Source organism: Balaenoptera borealis (genome assembly GCF_965194805.1).
Source record: "Balaenoptera borealis genome assembly, chromosome: 3".
Classification (NCBI taxonomy): Eukaryota; Metazoa; Chordata; class Mammalia; order Artiodactyla; family Balaenopteridae; genus Balaenoptera; species Balaenoptera borealis.
This window is the reverse complement of record NC_138866.1, coordinates 115,650,507-115,671,794: the sequence shown is the minus strand read 5'-3', so window position 1 is coordinate 115,671,794 and position 21,288 is coordinate 115,650,507. Positions and strand designations below refer to the sequence as shown.

Below are 21,288 nucleotides of genomic sequence, written 5' to 3'. Positions count from 1 at the left end.
CAGCCTCCCGCACCTCCCACTATAGTCATTTTTCCATTTAGCAGGAGGATGGAGAAACATGTAACACAGAAGGCACATCTGCATTTTAAGCTTCTTGGCCAGGAAGCAACCTACCATCTGCTTCAATTGATGAGAACTAGCCACAAGGCCCCTGTTAAATGCAAGGGGGATGGGGAGAGCTGGTCTGGGGCTGGGTAGCAGCTTCCCCACAGCCCTACACTATGGAGGGAGTATGAACCTTTGGGGGTCAGCTAGGTGTCTCTGCTGTGGCCCTGAGTGGGGGAGTGTCCCTGGATGTTCAAGGGTCAGTAAGGTGGTCAGGTAGCTGGAGTAGAGTGAGAGTTGGGGGTGATGGGAGTTGAGATCAGAGATAACGGGGGCAGACTGTATAGGGTCACACAGGCCATTGCTGGGTCTTTGTCTTGTTTTCTGAGTGAGCTGGAGCCCCTGGAGGTTCCAAGCGGGGAGGGCCAGGATCTGCCTTGTTTTACCTGGCTCCCTCTAGTGGCCGTGTGAAGAATAGACTGCAGGGGCAGGTGCCTGGTAGGAGTCTGTTGCAGGGGTCCAGCGGTGGTGCCTTGGATGAGGATGGGAAGTGGTGGAATCAATGCAGTTTGAAGGTAAAGACAGCAGGACTTCCAGGTAGGCTATATGTGCAGTGTGAAAGAGAAAGAAAGGAGGCAAGGCCAAGTCCCAGTATGTTGGAGTGGGCACCGGGAGGATGGAGACGGGAAAGTGGTGCAGGAGGTTCTGGATGCGTGCGTGGCGTAGGAGTTTGCTTTTGGATGCGTCAGGACGCCACTTAGACCTCCAAGTGCAACCCGAGCCTCTCTGAGCCTTGGTTCCTCACCTGTAAAACGGGGGTAACACACTTACCTGGCGGTGATGGAGAGGATTACCTAACAGGATGGCTGTGAATGGCCCGAGGTGAGCGAGGTTCCCTGGTGTGGCGTCAAGGGCAGTGAGGGCCAGCTTGCTGTAGAGAGGAGCTGGTGGTGGGGTGTGGGGTGTGGGGTGGGAGGGAAGGAGGGCCTCTCAGAACCACCCCAGGCTTCCTCCCAGCTCTTGGTCTCCTTCCTCACCCACGGCCCCAGATCAGATCACTGTGTTGGAGCTGGAGCTGCTGCTGGGACTGCCTGGCCCTTGAGTGTGGGGACAAACTCCAGCCCAGCAAGGGGCACATGACGTGGGTCCTGAGATTTTAGCTCTAGTGCTGGCTTGGCCGCTTTTCGTCGTGGGACTTGGTTCAGGGACCTCCACGCCTCAGTTTTTTACCTGTCAAATGGGCCGGGCTGTGGGCCTTGTCACGGAACTGCAGGAAGCACTCCTGGGGGGCTGGCACTGCCACACATATCCCTGCGCCGCTCCCAGCCCTGGGCGGGCAACAGACCCTCTGCACAGCACAACCCTCCTGGCGGTGGGCAGTCACAAAGCAGTAATACTTTTATTCCCATCAGCGATACTGACGGGGCCTGACCCTTTACAAAGGAGAATGTCAGGAAAGAGGAAGAGGAGCAAGGGCGTAGGGGCCTCTCTTCTCGATGCCCCAACCCCTCTACCCACCCTGCCAGTCAGGCCTCCAGACCCAAGGGGGGGCGAGGGCTTGCCCTGCAGGGGTTGGCCACCCTTGAGGGCTCCCTAGGCAAGGTCATCTGCCAGCGGAGTCGAAGGTGAGTCCAGCAAAGCTCTTCTGGTGCGGACAGCAAACGAAGGCCACAACAGGCACGTTTTCTCCTCGGTGACCAGTCCTGGGCTTTCAGCATCACACTGCAGCCTCAGGGGGGGCCCTGCTGGCTCCGCCTCTCCTCCAGTGCCCTGCACACCCACATGGACACCACGGTGGCATTTCCATCATTGAACTGAACGATGAATGGGTGGCCCTGTGGGGAAGAGGAGGAAGCTGTGACAGGCATTCCCCAGACTCTGCACGTCATCACTTTCCAAGCCCTGTTCTCAGTCTTCCCCAACAGCCCTGTGAGGTGAGGGCAGCTTCAGCCCCATTTCACAGCCTAGATGACTGAGGCCCAAGGTGGAGCAATGACATGCCTGTCTAGAGCACTCGCTGCAAACCTCACATTCTGCCTGGTGCTTGGCTACCTTCTCCTGAAACTCCAACCAGCCTGAAAGATCCCCAAGGGTGTGAGCCTATCTTAACTCCACACTGCCTGGCCCTCCCTCAGCCCAGCATCACTCCAACAGCTGGCAGGCAAGGCCTGGCACCGGAGCTGCCAGCGTTCCTATCAAGTTGCTGCCCAGAGACCAGAGAATCATCTCATCAGGGGCTACGTCAACCCCCGTTTTCTTCTTTGTCTCCAGCCCTCCTATGAACAATCTGCGAGTGGAGGGAAGGCAAACGTGTCGGGGGAGGACGGATGTGCTGGTTCGTGGTGAGAAGCTGGGGGCTGGGGACCGGACTCTGGAGGGGCGCTACAGCCTCCGTGTGGCCCCTCAGGCTCTAACCTACTTAGCTCACAGGCAGGCCAGGTTATATTTAGTCAGCCCCCTCCCCAGCTGTCCTGAAGAGACAAGATTCCTCCTCACAATCTTAGGGCCTCCTTGGGAGTTCCCAGGAAAGGTCAGAAAAACGCAGGGGCAGCCATGAGATCACCCTGGCCACAGGTCAAAGGTGAAAGGAAAACTGGAAAGCATTCTCTTCCCTCCTCTTCTCCAAGTGCTTCTCTGCTAAGGGATGCGCACCTGGCAGCCTCCTCTCCTACCAAAAACTTTGTAGCCTGAGACTGAGGGAGCCACGCTGGGCGAGCAGAGGGCATGGGGGGCTCACCGCTACCGTCTCCCCAAGTCCCCCCTGCTCCTTTTCTCCCTCCCGCTTCAGCCATCCAGCTCCCAGAAGGGAGCTCCCGAATTCCCTGCTCCCTCCTGCTTTCTGAGCCCTTCTTGGGCCCCCTCTGCCTCCCCTCTGGCCAGGCGGGGCTTTCGAGGCAGCTTTCCTGATGAGCTCATCACAGAGCCAGGAGGGACGGGGCCAGGGCTCGGATGCCCAGACCCCAGTGTGTGTGGGAGCAGTCAAGGACCAGGCTGGGGAGGGCGCGGGAGGTCAGGTCGGGCGGGTGTCCCGCAGGCAGCACAAGCCTGAGCGGGGGCTGAGGTGGGAGAGGCCCAAGAGGGACTCTATCTTGGCTCTCATATGTCCCCCACCCCGACACATATCATCTCACCTTATGTGTGCCTGCCTAAATCAGTGCCTAGATAGAGGGGATTCTTCTTGAAGTCAGTGAGCACATTTCCTTTTCAGGAGGCTCAGAGGAGGTGACCTTGTGCCCTTCTGAAGAACAAAGGGAGAAGCTGTGCTCAGGAGCCGAAGAACAAAGGGAGAAGCTGTGCTCAGGAGCCGATGGGCCCCTCCCCTGAAGCCTGGGGTGGCACAGTGTCACTTTCCCAGAATGCCCGGTGACTTTGGGGGCCATATGCTCCATCTCTGTTATCATCTGTTCAGGAACAAGCAGAGCGGAACCACAGGAGGGGAGAGTGCAGCGTTCCTCCAGTTACAGGAAGGCTGCTGGCTACTCTGCAGGAGGCATTTCGCCCAGGTGCACCGGGAGGCGGACGAGGAGAGGGTCAGCATCCACCGCTCTGGTGGCGACTCTGCCCCTTTCCTGTCCTCCCTGACTGGGAAGTGACCCCCATCTCCTGTGTACCCCTGATGCTTTACACCACCCTGCACGGGAGTGACCGAGACAAGTGGTTTTGTCCCCAGCCACTGTTGATGGGTTTGGGGGGGGGAATGAGAAGGGGAATCACAGAGGGAGAAAGACAGGAGAGAGAGACAGAGACAGAGATGGAGGGGAGACGCCAGCCTCTCTAGGCATCCTGGGCTGTGACAGGAGAACGTGGGAGCTGTAGGCTGCCTGGTCCCCCATCTGACTGGGCACGCAGAGAAAGCCAGTATGTGGGGAGTGAGAACATGGAGAGTTGTACAGAGGGAAACAGGAGCTGAGATGGCACTGGAGACGCCGGGGGCCATGACAGCCTGGCAGCATCTCTGCCTACAGTGTCCATGCACACCTCACGGTCTGGGGTGGAGACACTAAGTCACGTAGGTGGGCACAATCATCTCCACTTTGCAGATGAGGAAACAGAGGTCACGGGTGACCTGCCCCATCTTCCAGAGCTGCGACTGGATCACAAGTCTCTATAACCCAAACCTACTGCCTGCGGCGCTCCCTGGGCTGAGCTGCAGTAGGCAGAGCCAGATTGCAATTCCCCCTTGCCTTATTTCTGCCATGGGATTCAGGCCTGCCTGGCCAGAGGGGGACTGAGATGGCAGGTCCTGACCCCTGTGTCACCCCTGGGACATCCTGGGAGAGTGGTGTCAGGGTGGCAGATCACTCTTACTTGACTCTGCGCCCTCCCATCAGCCCTGGGTGGGAAGCAGGGAAAGTATACTGTCACCCCATTTTACAGAAAAGGAAACTGAGCACCGGGGAGGGGACGTGACTGGTTAAGTGCTGCAGCTTCTGGCTGCTACTCTGGTACGTTCTCAGGGCTTGACCGCATCCCCTGTGACCCTGACAGCGCCACGTGCTCCCTTTCCTCCCTGGAGTACAGTGGACACTCCTCCAGTCCTGTGACGCACACGATGCAGGCACTCCTCGTGAGTTTAATGAGCAAACGAAATCTGATGGACAGTTCTGGGAAAAGCATGAAGATCACTCGGCCACCCTGAGGTGCCTGAATTCCTAGGTGGCTCCTGACAGGCCCGAGAAGATGCCTGCAACAGCCAGATGCCTGGAGACTGATGGAAACTGCACACCGGATAATACCGAGTCCAGCACCATGGATTGAGTGCTGTGTGCCAGGCCCTTGCCAAGGGCTTTGTTCTCATTTTCCCACCGATCCCCACGCTCACTCTGGAGGCGCACACGGCCCCCTTGCAGATGAGGAGACAGACACTCAGGGACCTGTGTGAAGTCACGCAAGCGAGGGCTGGGCTGCAACCACAACGTGGGTCTCTTGACTCCAAATGCCACGCTCAGGACCACATGCTCTCCTGCACCTGCAACCGGAGAGCTGACCTCACAGCCCTTCTGGGGGTCTCTGTGTGGTCCGGAGAGGGCTGCAGCCCCCTGCAGCCAGACCCTCCTCTGCATCTGGGTAAATGCACATCTCCCCCTAGGCAGAGAAATCCAGATGTGGACAAACTCGCAGCCCCCTCAGGCTCCAAGGATCAGCGGGAGCATGGCGTGGCCCATCTCCTCGGAGCCAGGACACCCACATGCTGCTTGTCAAGAGCACCCTCCGCCCCAGATGACTGCCCCAGACACCCAGGCCTCTGCCACCCACACGGAGGGTGTGTCAGCGGTCACTCCGCAGAGGCTGGCAGGGCGCGTGCAGGCTGGAGCCGCTGAATGATCTCACTGGCCTCGTCACCAGGCAGTGGGAGCCACTTTCATTTCCCGAATTCTCTCAGGGCCAATTGCAACAATTAAACCGGCGAGGGTTGAAGTATAATGGCCCACAAACTTCGCCACAGAAGGTGGAGACATAATGAAGGGAAAAGGATGGCACTGGAAGACGTAGGATGGATCCAAAGGGCGGGCACAGGGGAGAGTGAGAGAGATGAGTCAACAACAACCAAAGCCGGTGGCATCACCGGGTGCAGACCTCCCACCACGGGGCCGAGGGGCAGATCGTGCCCGTGCACTAACCTGTGAAGAGAAACTAGAGCGTTCAGTACACCCTCCTTCACTTGGGCACTAGCCTCCAGGGCTTCGCTAGAGTTTGGCCCTCTCCTTCTGTAATAACGTCCCTAACTTTTGCCCACCCGTGTCATCGTGATGAGGTGCCTTCCTGATGACTGATGGCAGGACCCTCCCCATGTGGACAGCGCTCCATGCTTCTGCCAAAGCGGGCAGGGAGAGGAGGGGTCCAGGGGCCCACCGTGTGGGCAGGAGGTGGACGCTCCGAGCCTGCTGCGGAGAAGTAAAGCCTGAGGTTGATGTGTCTGGTCTCCCAGGCCAGTGCTCGTTCACTGACACCTCACTCTCTGCCCTTAGTTGGGCTTCGAGTTTCTTCCCAAATAGGAATTTACCTATTTGGGGTCTCCATAGTTTCTTCTCCCGTATAACCTCCTACAGAACTTCCTGCATGTGAATCATGTAAGGACTTGCTGGCGTGGCTGCCCGCCCGCTGCAGCGCCTGGCAGGTCGCAGGCCCTCAGTTGGCCGTGGGCCTGAGGCAGGAAAAAGTGACCTGCCTGTCCTCTCTGTCTGCATCTATTCATCGAGCCCTTTTTGTGGGCCAGGCCCCAGCTGCCTTGCATGGCCCGGAACCCACCCATCACCCCCTTTACACACAAAGGAGACCGAGACGCCAATAAATGTGACCTGGGGCAAGGTCACAGAGCTAGAAAGTGGCAGGGTTAAGGGCTGAACCCAGCGGAGGACACCACACTACTCTGCTCACTGGGGGCGGGCACGGTGAGTTTTAAATTCCTACTTTTTAAAAGAATATATGGTACGTTATTTTTAACTAGTAACTTTTAACTGGCAAACTGAAATGACAGTGGCAGAAAGGCAAACTGTGTCCTCCCCGCTCAAAGCTGTGTCAGGTACAATCCAGTCATTTATTTAACCCTCAGCAAATCTGTTAAGTATTCTATCATGCCTGTTTTATAGATGAGGAAGCTAAAGCACAGAAAGATTAAGGAATCTGTCCAAGACCACGGCGCCTGAATGTGGTGCTGTCTCCAGAGCCCGAGCCTCAGCCATTGCGCTGTCCTTCCTCGTCAGTGCCAGGGCTGGGGGAGGGCGGCACCCACCCTGCAGGACAGCCTGCCCTCACAGCAGGCGCCGGGTGGCCTCTGTTCCTTCTCTTTGGGTCTAGATTCTAGAGGAGCAGGAAAATGAAGACCCAGGGCCTGGAAGAAATTTTCCAGGGCTATGGAGACCACACCCTAGACATTAAGGGTGGAAATAATAAATAGGATGTCTGGCAGCAGACTGCACCCCAAACCTAAGATCTACTCTGTGGGGCCTTTCTTCACGCCTCCTCTCAAGAGGCGCCATCTCTCCCACAACAAGAGCACACCCTTGTTCTACTGTGTATTATCGTCATTCATTCGAGCCCACCTTATCCTAGCACAGACTGGAAGCCTCGAGGGCAGGGCAGTGCTAATCACATAGGAACTGCCGAGAGAAGTTAGCTGGATCGACAGGTGAGTTACACTGCTTCCCAGGAGCCTGATGCTAGGCTGAGAAGAAGGGCCGCAGGTTGGGTGGGCAGGCCTGGGGAGAAGGCTTCACAAGCCGAGGCTGCTCTAGACTCTCTGGACCACAGGATTCCTCTCTCTCAGGATGAGCTCCAGGCCACCAGGCACCTCCTTTCCCGCCAAGGACGCCACACGGGACAGGAGGCCAAGGACCCACGAGCTGGTTCAAGTAAGCAAGCCCAGCCCAGGTACACTCCAGCTAAGTCCAAAACAAGAAGAGTCCAACACACGCTCAGGCGAGCCACAGGGCCAGTCCTGTCATGAGGCAGGTGCCTGTAAGAGGTGATCTGAGAGGCTGGAGGGGCCCCAAGGTCAACGCACTGCCCATCACTTCATCTTTCCGCACAGGGCCTGCCAGCCCTACTTGAAGGCTCTCTGCATGTCCCTTTAGGATCCAGCCCTCGTGGCAGGGGTAAAACACTTCAGTCCTTCTCGGCAATATGGAGGTGCGTTAGGATAGGATGGGACCTCAGAGACCAGCAGGGCTGTAGGGTGTGAGGTGTGCTGGGGCTTCCACACGTTTGATTCAAATCATTAAGATATTTTAAGCTGTATTTGTTAAAAAACGAATTAAAAAATAATATATACACTCAACTATGTTCAACTCTAAATGTTACCATGAATATTGGCAATGGGTTCCCCAGCACTGTGATGGTAACTGATTTTCTGCAGCTCTTAGGACAGGCAGTCTGCTTGTTAGATCTGTGCATATTACTGACTGCTCATACATGGGCCGACACCTAGGAAGGTTGTGGTGGTGCACTGGGCACCTAAAAGAACTCAGGGCTGTGACGTCCACTCACATTGTGTGTAGGTATAAAACTGTGTGAGCACCACACCAGAGCCAGTGCACTGGGCCCACGAAACACATCTGCTCAGTGGCCCGGTGCACGATGCACAGACAGGGGTGTGGGTCAAGCCTGCTCTGAGTTTCCAGTGGCGTCAGCTCCTGCAAGCTTTGAGTCCCTCTTGTCTGACCTGTAGATTTACCGTAAGCAATTCATATGAACAGCTGCTAGCTACTGTCAGCAACTAAACTCTAAAATAAAACTTTTCTGCTATTCCTTTTTAAAGCTTCTACGTGGGCTTAAAAGATGCCTAAGCTGAGAGGGCAACTGGTGAGTCAGGATTTCCTTGATATGGGGCTCCTGAGACAGTATCAGAGATAAGTGGGACACTGATACAGATATTAGACTATAACCATCACCTATGACCCTGGCTCTCAGATTTTTGTGTCCTTCAAGAGAAGTCTCATGGACGCCTTTCTAAAGAAGTAAGTGTCTACAGTGAATACTTACTTACACATTCATGCTAAAAAAAACCACTACTTTTTTCCTATATTAGTATTGAGATCTTGCATTAATTTTACATAATAAAAAGCATTCCACTGCTACAGATTCAAAACTAGCAATCTAATCTCTACTTACTCTGGAGATAACTCAGATTAGAGAAGTTAAATAATTTTTGGAAAAATGCACATATGTCCAGTGTCTGCTAAACGGCTGACAAGTGCCAGGGCAGTGGGCAGCCTTTATAATATTAATTACATGAGATAATAACCCATGATCATCCCTGGGGTCAACGCTTCCTTCCAGGCTGGGTGTGCCCGAGCTAATCAACAGGGGGAGTCAGGGAAGGAGGTGGCTGGGATTGTGGCTGCAGGGGAGCCCCCAGGCACAACTCAGCAGGGAGAAGCTGAGGCACGGCCACAGCAATTCTTCCGTCTGTCCCTGTGTGGGGTAAGGCAAGGAGCCCTGGACTGACAGTCAACAAGCCTTCTCTCGCCAGCCCAGGAGTCATGAGAGCTTGGGAAGGGCCACAGTGGCCTCCCCTATAAAAGAGAAACCATTCCAGGGGAACCTCCATTCCCCTGGCTTCATCCTTCCACACGGAGGGACCTGTGTTGTTGTCACACCCCTCAGCCGTGTCCCCAGGGGGAGGCGTGGCAATGTTGGGAGGAAGTACGGAGCAGGTCCGGCTCAGGGGTCTCCTGCCCACAGGGAGGCTGCATTCTGGCCTGCCCTCTCCTGGTGAGCTTGCAGGCAGGCTGTTCACCTCTGACTGGGCTCTGCGGTAAATTCTCAGGAGGGCCCTCGGGCCACCCACGTAAGCACGCCCTTTAACTCAGATTTTACACAAGTAGGGTGATGCTTCCTTTCTGTCATTTCCTGAGTCTTATTTCTCAGCTGGTGTTGAACACAGGAAGGCTGCTGGCTGGCCTCGTCACCCAACCAAATACCCCAGCCCTCCCTGCCTCTGGGGTCAGGTGGGAGATAGCTTGTCTGCAGACAGGGATTCACAGATACACGCTGGGCAGCGTGAGGGGAGGTTACTATCCCCCCAGGTAGAATGCATGCGGGGGGGGGGGGGGGGGGGAGCGGCAGTAAGATGAGGGTGTGAGCCTTGCCTATCAGCTAGTGTGGAATCTGCCTGTCTGCCCAGCCCAGCCTACCTGGGCCAACGCCCCGGCTGCGGAACTTTCCGAGGTAAGGCGTTTGTTCTGAGACTGTGCTTTCTCAGCCTCTGATTCCTAAAGCTTTTCCACGGCTGGGGTTGGGGGGGTCCCTTCTAGCCCTTCATTTTAAGACCTCAGAAATGATTTGCAGCTGTGACATGCCATTTCAATCAACCTTCCTGAGTTTATCTTCACAACTGCTACAGAAATAGATGTTTCTTCCCAAATATTCAATTATTAGCAGCAAATTGCTTACCTCCAGACATCCTAGACTGTACACAGGCATCTAAGGGGGGTCAAGGCACTGTCCACCTTTCACCTGAGCAGGTCTATGTGTTCCTACACAAAGCAATTGGTCAGAAAATGGCCAATCGAGAGAGCAAGATGTTTCCAGAGGTCTCCGCAAGTCATTCTAGGGCCTGTCCTTACAGCGCAGCCACAGGACTCGAGCAGTGTGGTACGGGAGGGGCCACAGGACGACTGCAGTGGGCCACCGTGAGGGGTAAACACGCGGATGCCGGCACTCATGAGTTTGTGTCGGAGGAAGCTGACCCATTTGGGTGGCAGAATGGTGCCACTGGCCCATTTAGGGGGGGCTGTGGTAGCTGCCCTGTAGGAAACTCAGACAGGACTCGGGGGAACAGCAGGGAGCGGGCTGGCTCCCCCTCGCAGTCTTGGGCTGAGCAGGTACCTAGAGAAGTCAGGACCTGAGGGTGCCAGAGGGAGAGGGGGGCCTCGCTCCAACAATGCTGAGGACTCTTGTCTGAGAGGCTGAGTCTGCAGGTCCAAGCCTGCCACTTACAGGCATCTAGACGTTCAAGGTTCGTCTTTCGTTGTGATGGCTGTGTGGTGGTGGGGATTTAAAGACACAGTGCTCAGAAGGATGGATTCTTTCCAGCCCTCTTTTTTTCTTACCTCTTGAGATTTGATGTTTAAACTCTGAGACCTTGGCTCTGTGTTTGTGTGTGTGTGTGTGTGTACATGCATATGTGGGCATGTGAGCGTGCAGAAGGGGAAGAAAGAATGAGACCCAGCACGATTTCTGGCACAGAGCAGGCAGCTCAGTAAGCTTGTTGAACAAAACAGAACAAAGTGATTCGACAGTGAGTGAATGAAGACATGGGGAGAGACTAAGCCTAAAAGCCCTCTCTCTACAAATTCCCAGCCATGCCAGATAAAATGGAACATTTTCCAAAAAGCATACTAGATGAACTTGTGAAAAAGAAGGAAATCTGCAAGTGCCAAAAATGAAGAGGGAACTGAAAACCAGAATTATAAGTGTGTGCGTGGAGGTCTCATAGCCCTAAGGGAGGCTATCAGTTCTAGGAATGTAGGACCTGGAAAGTGTGAAGAACTAAGTGGACACAGGAGACGAAGTCCACCTGGGGAGCTGGCCTGAGACCCTGAGCAAACCTGGGACTGCAGAAAGGGTGAGCCAGAAAAAGTCTGCCCATCAGCAAGGGGATGCTGTGTGAGGTGGCTCTGAGCCTCGTGCACTTTGGGGTTCAATGTACCACTGCTGTGGTCTCAGAACACAAGGCTGCTCATAAACTAATGTAACATTGATATTGATCGAGCAATACTCTGGAGTATCTCTCAGGAGCATGAAAAAACATTCTGGGGAAATACTTCTGGAATTCAGTAATTTCCACAGTAATAAGCCCCATTCAGTATGAGCTTACAATAAAACTTCCAAAATGTGTGAGGAAACAATTATCCATGGACAAGAGTCAGCAGACACAACACACAGGAAGATTAGAGCTCTCAGAACCAAGGTGACAGAAAAATAATTGGAAAGAAAATGTAAAATGATGTACAGTTGAAAAGACTGAAGACATAAAAGAAGAAATTGAAACACTAAGAACAAGATATTATAAAAAAGAGAAGAGAGATTTGAAAAAATCAAATATAACTTACAGAAATAACACATATAGTGACTGGAAAAAACAAAAGAAATTCTCCATAGATGAGCCAGATAGCAAGCTGAATATAGCAAGGATAGATTTAGTAAGCTGGAAGAATGGTCTGAGAAAATTACCCAGAGCTCTAGTCAGTAACGAGAGAGAAACAAAAAATAATTTTTTTTAATGTGAAAGAGAAAGATCCAGAGGAAAGAATGAGAAGAGACGAGACACTGTGGGGTAGGGTCAATATCCAAAGAGACAACAGCTGAAAATTTTGAGAACTGATGAAAGATATGAATTTTCAGATTCAAAAATCATAATGATCTCCAAGTAGAATAACTATAACAAAACCTATACCTAGACATATTGTAGGGAAACTGAAGGGTACCAGGAAAAGAGATGTTAAAAGCAACGAGAGAGACAGGCATATCTCTCACAAAGGGCAGCAGCTGAGCAGCTGGCAGATTCTCACCAGCAAGTGTAGAAACCAGAGGACAACACAGTATCTTCAATGCCCTGGGAAAAACTGTCAATCTAAACTTCTAAATCCAATTTAACTAACAACCAAGAGTTAGGGCGGGACTTCCCTGGCAGTCCAGTGGTTAGGACTCTGTGCTCTCACTGCCGAGGGTCTGGGTTCAATCCCTGTTGGGGAACTAAGACCCCACAAGCCACGCAGCGCAGCCAAAAGAAAAATGAGGGCAAAGTGAAGACGATCCTAGAACAAAAACTCAGTTTTACCCTCACTGACAGAACTCTTAATATACTTCCAAAAGGAAGAGAAACCTCAGAAGGAGGAAGTAGGATGCAACAGGAATAAGGGACACATAACTGCTAAACACATGGATAAATCTCAACAAGTACTGATTATACAAAATGACAACAAGAGTAATGACTAATTGTGAGGATCTAAAAACAAGATGACAATGAAATCCTGGACATGAAAGAAGGGACTGATCAGAAACTCTTAGGGTCCTTATGTCTGGGGGAGAGAGGCTGTAGCAGAGGCTGCTAGCTGCCTCTCAATAAACATTCCCCTTTCTTCCTTAGTGATACAAATCCTGATTTTAATAAGGAACAGTGTCACCCAGCAAAGCAGCTGCATGTCCAGACTCCCCTGCAGCTAGTTTTGGCCAATGCCACGTGAGCACATATGCTGTGTGCCAATCCCCAGAACTGTCCTTAAATGAAGGGGTATTTCTACTGCCTTTCCTCATGCCTGTTGGCTGGAGCTCAAATGCCCCTTGACTGGAAAGATGGAAGGAACTGCCAGCTAGTCTGGGCACCCTACTTCCTGCCTTCCTTTATATGTATGGGGAATACCCTGCTGTCTTACTTAAGCTGCTCTTCGTTTTAATCATGTGCAGCTAAAGCCAATTCTACCTAATATAAAGATGAGATTGAACCTAAGGCTGAGTATTGTTGGGAAGGGGGGTATATTTAGTGATTAACCTTAGGCTTTGCTAAATTAAGTTAGAAACTCAGGGATAATAAGAGGCTAGAAATAGAATATAATATGTAAACTACTGGAAAGAATAAAAAGGAAGAAAAAATTAATCTAATAGAGTGAAGAAAGGAGAAAAAAGAAGTCAAAAAAGCATTGTAGAGAAGAAAGTACAAAACAATTCAGGTGTATCAATACGCAATAAGTATAAATGATTAAACTAATCAATTAAAAGAGAGTCCCAGATAAAATTAAAAACATCAACAGCAAAATGCAGAGATTCATTTAAAACAAAAGAACACAGAAATGATGAAAACAAAGGGATAGGAAAACATATAGCAGACAAATACTAAACAAAAGAAGACAGCATAGGTATGTTAATATCAGACAAAAATAAAATTTCAAGCAAAATGTATTAGAGGTAATGAAAGTCACTACATAAAGATAAAAGAAACATTTTAAAATGAAGATACAGCATTTTGACATAGGCATCTAACATCATCGCCTTAAAGCAAATACTGACAAAAGTGCAAGGAGAAACAGACAAAGCCACACTAACAGTGAGAGATTTTAACACAGCTCTCTCAGTAATTGATAAATAAAGCAGGTAGAAAATCAGTAGGGCCTCAAAATATTTAAGTAATGCAATTAACAAATTTGACCTAAAGGATGTAAATAGGACACCGAATTCAACAACTAGAGAATCACATTCCTTTCAAGCAAAGAGAGAACACTGAAAAAAAAAAAAAAACAGTGTAGTAAGGGCGTTTCAACAAATAACAAAGATCTGATACTATACCAACCATGTTCTCTGACCACAGTGCATGAAAAGCAGACAACAATCACAAGATAACAAAACACCACTATTTGCAAACAAAAAAATACTTCTAAATAATTCGTGGGTCAAAAAAGAAATCCTAATTGAAATTGGAAATTACTTAGAACTGAATGACAACAAAAACACTACATATAAATGTTTGTGGGATGCAGCTAAAGTAATACTTAAAAGGCAATTTATAGCTTTATATGGATATATTAAGGAAAAGAAGATTGCAAATTTATAAGCTAAGTGTCCAATTCAATAAATTATACACAGAACAAAAAGTAAATCCAAAGGAAACATAAAACAGCAAATAATAAAGAACACAAAGGAATTAGATATCAAAGAGATGATCAAATCAATAAAATACTGGTTCTTTAAAAAGATTAATAAAGCAGACTAACCTCTGACAAAAATGGTAAAGAGAGGACACAAGGAAACATCATTAGGAATGAAAAAAGGGCACATAACCACAAATCTGGGGAAAATTTTAAAATAATAAGGGCATATCATATGACTGATATGAGGCCAACATAGCTGAAAATGCAGTGTGATGACTCATCAGGAGAGAGAGAAAGAAAGAGAGAGAGAGAGAGAGAGGGACAGAATATGTGTGTGAGTGATGGTAGGGGCAGGGGGAAGGGTGATAATGGTGGTGACTGGGAGGTGCCAACGAGAAGTGACAAATAATCACCCTGGCAGGTGAGTCACAGGTTTCGAGCCCTGGCATCACACTTTTAACTTTTCAAAACACTTCATCTCCATTGTCTCATCTTATTTCAAGAAGCATCCAATTAAGTAAAGGCTGCTACCTCTTAAAATCCATCTTAGTAACAGCTTTTCTAGTTTCTTAATAAGAAACAACAACCATTCACACAAAGACTGAAGCTCAGGTGGAGATTTTTTGATGTTACCAAATCAACAAAAAACATAGAGGAAAAATTGCTAAAGATACCAGATGTCGAACTTTTGGGTCAATAACTTTAACTGAAGTGCCATCTTGTTGTTTTTTTTTTTACTGTTTCCGGCTATGATGCTCCCGTTTTCTGAGCCTCAGTCTATTTAGTAGACAGGGTTACTTACTGGTGGGGTGAGTGCGAGGGAGCCAAGGGGGTGGGCTCGGGCAGCCCTTTTGGAAAATTTGAAATAAAAGCATAACAAAGGTCAAAGCTACCAGGCCTAGTCTATAAAATACAGGATTGAAAATTACCAGTTACTCTAGAGTTTCTGCTATCAGCAATCATTTTCCATTTGAATCTGTCCCCTCCTTTTTTTTTTTCCTAAGGAAATCCACAAACAGGAAGCAAACCATTTGAAAATTCTGATCATTTTGTGTCCCAGCAGCAAATAAAAATCATCAATAGAACCCACTTTTAGCCTTGAGCAATATTTTCTAAAACAAAACACAAAGAACCTGTGGTACTTAACTACTCTGTTATTGATTTACTGTGGTTTGCAAGGTAATGTTGAAGAAAATTAAATGTACGGAAAGCTGAAATGCGTTTTCTGTGGTAGCGAGCGGTGTGGCCCGTGTTTTCTGAGGCGGCGTTGCTGGCCGTGTGCAGAAGGAACGAGAAAGGGGGTGCACTTTATCTGGCTACAGATTAAGCTGGTGAAGGCCTTCCCTGCAGAGCTGTATGAAACCAAGTCTGTTTTCACTGTTAAGAAGGACAAAGTTATTTAGGTGCAAACCTGCTTCTTCTGGTAGTTAATGCTCCAGTTTACATAGAGACCTCAAGTCAATCAAATCCAGTACGGATGGATTGAGAGGCTTGTGTGTGTCTGGCTCTAAACCCAGTTTTTAGAGTCAAAAGACTCCCCCTGGCACATTCATGCCTTATTTGATCCCCTCAGAAAAGTAAAAAAAACTTCAACAAATAATAATTCAAAATAATTTTACGCTAATTATTGATTCAAGAGCAAACTGGTCATATTGTTTCAAACTTGGGCATTTGCATGCAACGTTATCAAGCAGTATATTTCCTATTTAGTGAAATGGTCTGTTTTCAAATCTAGAGGCACTTTACATACCTACACGCCACTGTAAATTTGATTCCCTTACTTAAGACTAAGAATCTGAAAGTTACACTAAAACTCGAACACTTTACTTTTAGCTAGTCCCTCAAGCCTTTATTCTAGTCCATTTTTTTGTAGTTTAGACTAGTGCTAACACACTTACTATCTGGTTTCCCAATCTAAAGCACAAAATAGAAGAGGAAGAGGGGAGGGCTGTTAGAAAGGGGAACAAGGGCAGGAGTACTAAGTGACATCTATTAGCAACACTGCACAACAAAAACAAAACCAAAGAACCAGCTTGGGGTCAACCAGTGCAGGGACAAATGGCCCTCCACGTGGTAACATCAGGAGACACTAGGACAGCAGAACGCAGCAAACAGACTGTTCATGATGATGGTCTAAAGAACATTTTCTAAAAAGCCAAACCCTGATGCATGTAATCCGTTTAAAAGGATAGGGAAGTGTATATAATACATTTAAAACCTCTTTGCCTATAATCCTTTTAAAAAGTTTTGGTTTTATAAGGAATAAGTCTCAGTTATCTGAATAAATATCCTTCCTTGGAAGTAGCTCATTTACTGAAGGTGGTGAATAGAAGACTTGCTGCTCTTTGAGTTTTGGAAGGTCAATATTAAACAGGAGAAAGCTCACACTCCGTCTGGCCGCCTTTCAGCAGCACCGTGCGATGTCACCTGGCAGACAAGTCTTCAGAGCCTCTGAACTCAGTAAAGACATATGGGGCCACTTAGGGCCCAAGTTTATCTTGGCTTCCTTTGGAGAGAGTTTGATTACTTCTAAGATTTATGGTCAAAGCAGAAGGAGAAAAGAAATACCTCACAGAGCAGATTTATAACCTCATCTTGTTATAATCACATTAGGGATGACATCCTATGACAGAATCTTGGAATGACTACAGGGCAACTTGGAAACTCGGTGGGAAGTTTTATATTTTGGGGTTTGGAGCATTTTGTACTTGCAAAGGTCAGGGAGGAAAGGACCAGGGAAATGAGCCAGGGGACAGTCAGAGAGTGAGTGTCAGCTGGTCTAATTTTCTGTGTCAACTCTGAAAATTAGATAAACAATGACAAACCAGGCTTTTAAAATGAACTTGTCACTTCTGGTTCTCTTGATACAAGGTAGCATTTTTCAAGTCCTGGTAGCCCTAAAGACAGACTTAACCCCTGAGAGGTTTACGTAAGTGTTCTAAAGTCCCCATATCTAAACAAAAGGTTTAGTCCGACCCTATCACCCTTAAAAGAAAAACTAATCATCCTTGAAACTTAAATACGCTTCTCCTAACAATTAAGGGGACGTTGCCTAGAGCCAAAGGTCCAGTCTTCTGCAGGACAGTCTCAGCAACTTGATTTTTTCTTTCTGTCATCTCGTTGGCTCTCCAGACCAGCTCAGCCCTTCAACATGGTCCCTTGATCTTTCAACCACTGTTCTCAGCAGGTACTGGTTCTCCTCGCACCAACTCAGGGGAGCACAGACTCTGTCCTGGGTCCACCCCGCTCCTCTGCTGTTATGAAGACATGGGGTAGAAGAACCACTCTGGCCTACAATTTGGCTGCGACAAGCTCCCTGGTGGGGAGGGGGACAGATCAGTGAATCTTTCTAATAGCTGCCCTTAGTGGCTTTGCTCTAAGGATATTTATTCAGTTTGAATACGTTGATTTGGAGAGAAAAATACATATATGTATTTACCAGAAGCTGAGTAGAGTTTTTCATTCCACAAAGTGCTTTCAACCTCATCTAATTCAAGTGTCACAGTAATCCCACGAAGTATCAGCATGGCATTACTGTCACTACCTATTTATGGATTCGAAAACTAGGTTCAGAGAAGTGATTTGGCTAAGGTAGGGTTGGGATCTGAACTGGACATCAGCTCTAAAGCCTGTGCCTTTTGTTACAATATGTTTTTGTTTTGTTTGTTAATATGTTATGTTTTGTTATATTATTACATATAATAACAGCAATATAATAGCCAACAGTTGTGAGCACCTAACCGTGCCAGATACTAATTAGGTGTTTTCATTTACAGCATTTCATATGATCCCCAGCCCTGTCAGAAGTAGATGTGAGCCTATTTTACAAGCAAAGACATTGATGCCCCTGGGTGGTAAGGACTGCACTTCAGGCTGAAGTCTCAACACTGGGCTTGAACCCGGGTTCTTGGACCTCATGTGTCACTCTTTCCCCATACTCTACAACTGGCAGAAACAACCCCCCACCCCCCAACAAAGCACAAATGCCATAGTCTGCCCTGGATCAAAGTATAAAATAGGTCTTTTAAGGTCCTCTGACCCCAGTCTTTGCCTCATCCCTACATTCAAATGCCTTTTTCCTTTCTGATGTAGAAGAGTCTCCTTTTCCAAAGTGTTCCAAGCTTCAAAACTACCTCTGCCGCCAGCTCACTGTTGAGAAGAAAACCATCTGATTAAATCAACTCACAGGATGGTATGAAAAACCACAGGCAGGTAATTCACCTGTGGTTCCTAGGCGCCTGTGGATTCCATTCTCTACAGTGCAGCTCTTTCCCCCCTCGCTCTGGGAACTCTGTGCTCTGTAAAACAAGGAGAACAGGACCAACTGCACAGGAAGGCTGTGTGTATGAAATTCCTAGCACATAGGCTATCCTGGAAACAGCTCTATAGTCATGACTATCAGTGGCTTAGACTTGGCAGTTCTTATCATACTTCTTTCTAAGGAAATTTTTGTAATACCTGACATGTGTTCAGTGCTAAATCTGGAAGACACTAGACCAGCTCCCCTGATAGCTGCACACAGTATGGGTGGACGGGCAGAGGAGAATGAGGGGTCTTGCTCTCCATGTATTAAAGACTCTCACCACTCACTGAGCAGGCCCTCCCCTGGGCCTCAGGCCTAAAGACCTAACTCACTCCTCCATTTAAAACAGGAATGAGCAGACTTCCCTGAGTTCAGAATTCCATGTAACTAAAAACACAAAACAGAAAAAAGGAAACCCAACTGTTGCACTCGTGCACAGCCTATAGACAAGACGGCAGTGCCCTCAGACAGCATTTCAAATACAGTTTATTAGTGTGTGATATGAAAAGGGTATTTTTATTGCATGATATAATGCAATGGGACCTTGGGCGCTCTGTGGAAAGACCTCACACTCAGAAGTGTAATGAACCCGTAGTCCCCAAAACATTATACTGTACATTAACCTATCATTAATGGCACATTAGGGCTAGGGGCATTGCACGCTTGCTGGTCAGGGCTCCATCAGGACAGTGTTGAGAAAACCACACAGTCTTCCCAGGCTTAAAACAAATAGAGAAAATAAATATTCCTGATGTCTACAGGCAGCTTTAATGGAAGTTCAATCCCAGCTCTGCCCTGTAATTTCCAAGCCTGCTTTTTTAAGAGAGGAAGACACACAACTGAACAAGAGAAGAAAACGAGCCTCTTGCAGTTCACCCGCAGCTACTGGCCCTGCAGCTCAACACCGGCTCAGCAAGGTCACGAGCAGACCGGGCACCTCTGGTAGTAGCGTAAAAGCTGCCTGCAGGACATCCAGGCCTGGACTGTAGCCTACAGAGGCAGAAGGGGTCTTGGAGATTGTGCGCCTACCTGCCTCACTCTCTAGATGGGGAAATCAAGGTTCAAAAAGATGAAGGAAGAGACAACCTATCCAAAAGAAAAATGGGCAAAGTATGTGAAAAAAATACAAATGCCCAAAAAGCACATAGCAAAGATCTGGAAATGGCCAAAATGTTCTATGGCAGGGTCCTGGTTAAATAAATATGGACCATCTATATAATGGAACACCATGCAGTATTAAAAAGAACAAGACAGACTTTCATGTGATATGGAAAGATCTTAAAGAGAAAAAGTAAGGTACAGAACAATAAAATTAAAATTCTAGAAGGACACAAGTTACTGTTAACAGTGCTTAACTCTAGAGAGTGGGGCTGGGAGCTTATTGTATATCCTTCTGTACTATTTGAATTTTTAAACATAATTTTAACACTAGTTTTAGAAAGTCAATGATGAGAGCAGGAGCAAACGTTTTGGGGAGCTTCGTATTTCCTAACTTCTATGCTAAGTGCTTTCTGTGCTTTTTCTTGTCTGGATTTTCACAAAAACAGAAACTGTAAGTTGGTCACTATTATCCCCTTTCCATGAAGTGTGAACTGAAGTTTCGAGAGGTGAAATAATTTATTCAAGGTGACCCTCTTACCCATCTACTTTCTATAAGGAAACAGAGTATTTGTAAAATAGAGAAAAATCTTTCCAGACTCTGACGCAGCCCAGAACCACCTTCCTGGAGACAGCTCGCCAACGCCAGCAGAGATCGAGGAGGTAGGCAAGACAAAAGGCCGCTGACTCTGACTGCAATTGAATCAAATTTCTGGAAATATCTAGTCTCCACATCACAAAAGGGGATGGGGCCTAGGGACCCCAGGCTACATACACTGTTCAAGTAAACAATGCTTGGCAACCGGGGTTCAAACACATGAAGGGAAGTGTTCCCCTAATTAAGCACGAATCAACTTCAAAGGAAACCCAGATGCTGCTCTATGAAGAGGTAGCTGTCTCAGACCAGCAGAATCACAAGGTGAGAGTGGGGGTCAGGAAGGATGGGGCAGCCGCACACCTTAGGACTATCTGTGCCAAGTTTCAACGTTGCTGCAGCAAGTTTGCTCTGTTTTCTCATTCCTTCATTCTTCCCAATAAAAGAGTCTTGTTATTTTTGGGTAACAGACTTTGCAGCAAAATTTTAAAACGCTAGATTTTATTTGTCCTAGGGTCTGCCAGCACATGCTGTAATTAAAATGTTGATTAGTAAACAGTTTAAATATATGACAGACAATGCAGTTAGAGCCTACCGTTAGGTCAATATGTGATTTAGATTTGCCATTTAAAAAATCTCATTTAAATTTTGCATACATTAATCACTACCATACTTCAAGGTTCTGATATCCACCTGACTACAATATTAAAATAAAACTTGCTGCCCCAGGGAAATCCTACTTATTCTTAATTGTTTCGAGGCTTTGATGGGCTTTTAATCTAAGATTAATTTATGCAATTTTAAATAACTCTTCTTATGATTAATAAGCTTGAAAATTAAAAGGAGTCTAAAGCAATTATAATGAGCATTTGGTCATAACCTCATTAGAAGAAGGAGTGAAGGATACAGCTCTGGAATTCTTACAAGACTACAATTTAAGGTTACTTTTAGAGAAGTCAAACGTAGTTCCTGAAATTGCAAAGGCAGGTTAGCAAAGGTCAGTGTTAAAATGACGGCTAGCTAGATTAGCATACTAATGATTTTCCCTGATAGTGACAGAAAGGACACTGAAAAGAAGATGCAGAGAGAGAGACAAATGACATGCTGCCAAGAAGCTACAGGCTCTGAACTTGGCTTCCTATTCTTTTGGCTGGAGACCT

The 21,288-nt window shown here is 48.0% G+C and overlaps 1 protein-coding gene and 1 long non-coding RNA gene across 11 annotated transcripts in view; one reads left to right on the top strand and one right to left on the bottom strand.

The window, feature by feature from the left end:
• The window catches only part of LOC309624847, a 55,976-nt gene that overhangs the window by 27,647 nt on the left and 7,041 nt on the right, over positions 1-21,288 (top strand). For 4 of the 5 annotated variants that reach the window (XR_014242147.1, XR_014242149.1, XR_014242150.1 and 1 more), the window contains exon 1: positions 1,889-20,452. The exons of the other annotated variant lie outside the window; for it this stretch is intronic. This is a non-coding gene — a long non-coding RNA (uncharacterized lncRNA). Of the gene's footprint in view, positions 1-1,888; positions 20,453-21,288 lie in introns of those variants that run through there. 5 annotated transcript variants of the gene reach the window in all.
• Positions 1,431-21,288, bottom strand: part of MAP2K5 (mitogen-activated protein kinase kinase 5) — a 263,618-nt gene continuing 243,760 nt past the window's right edge. For all 6 annotated transcript variants that reach the window (XM_082383386.1, XM_082383387.1, XM_082383388.1 and 3 more), the window contains one exon: positions 1,431-1,880. In XM_082383386.1, the coding sequence (XP_082239512.1) occupies positions 1,776-1,880 (105 nt within the window). In that variant the 3' untranslated portion in view covers positions 1,431-1,775. The remainder of the gene's footprint in view (positions 1,881-21,288) is intronic.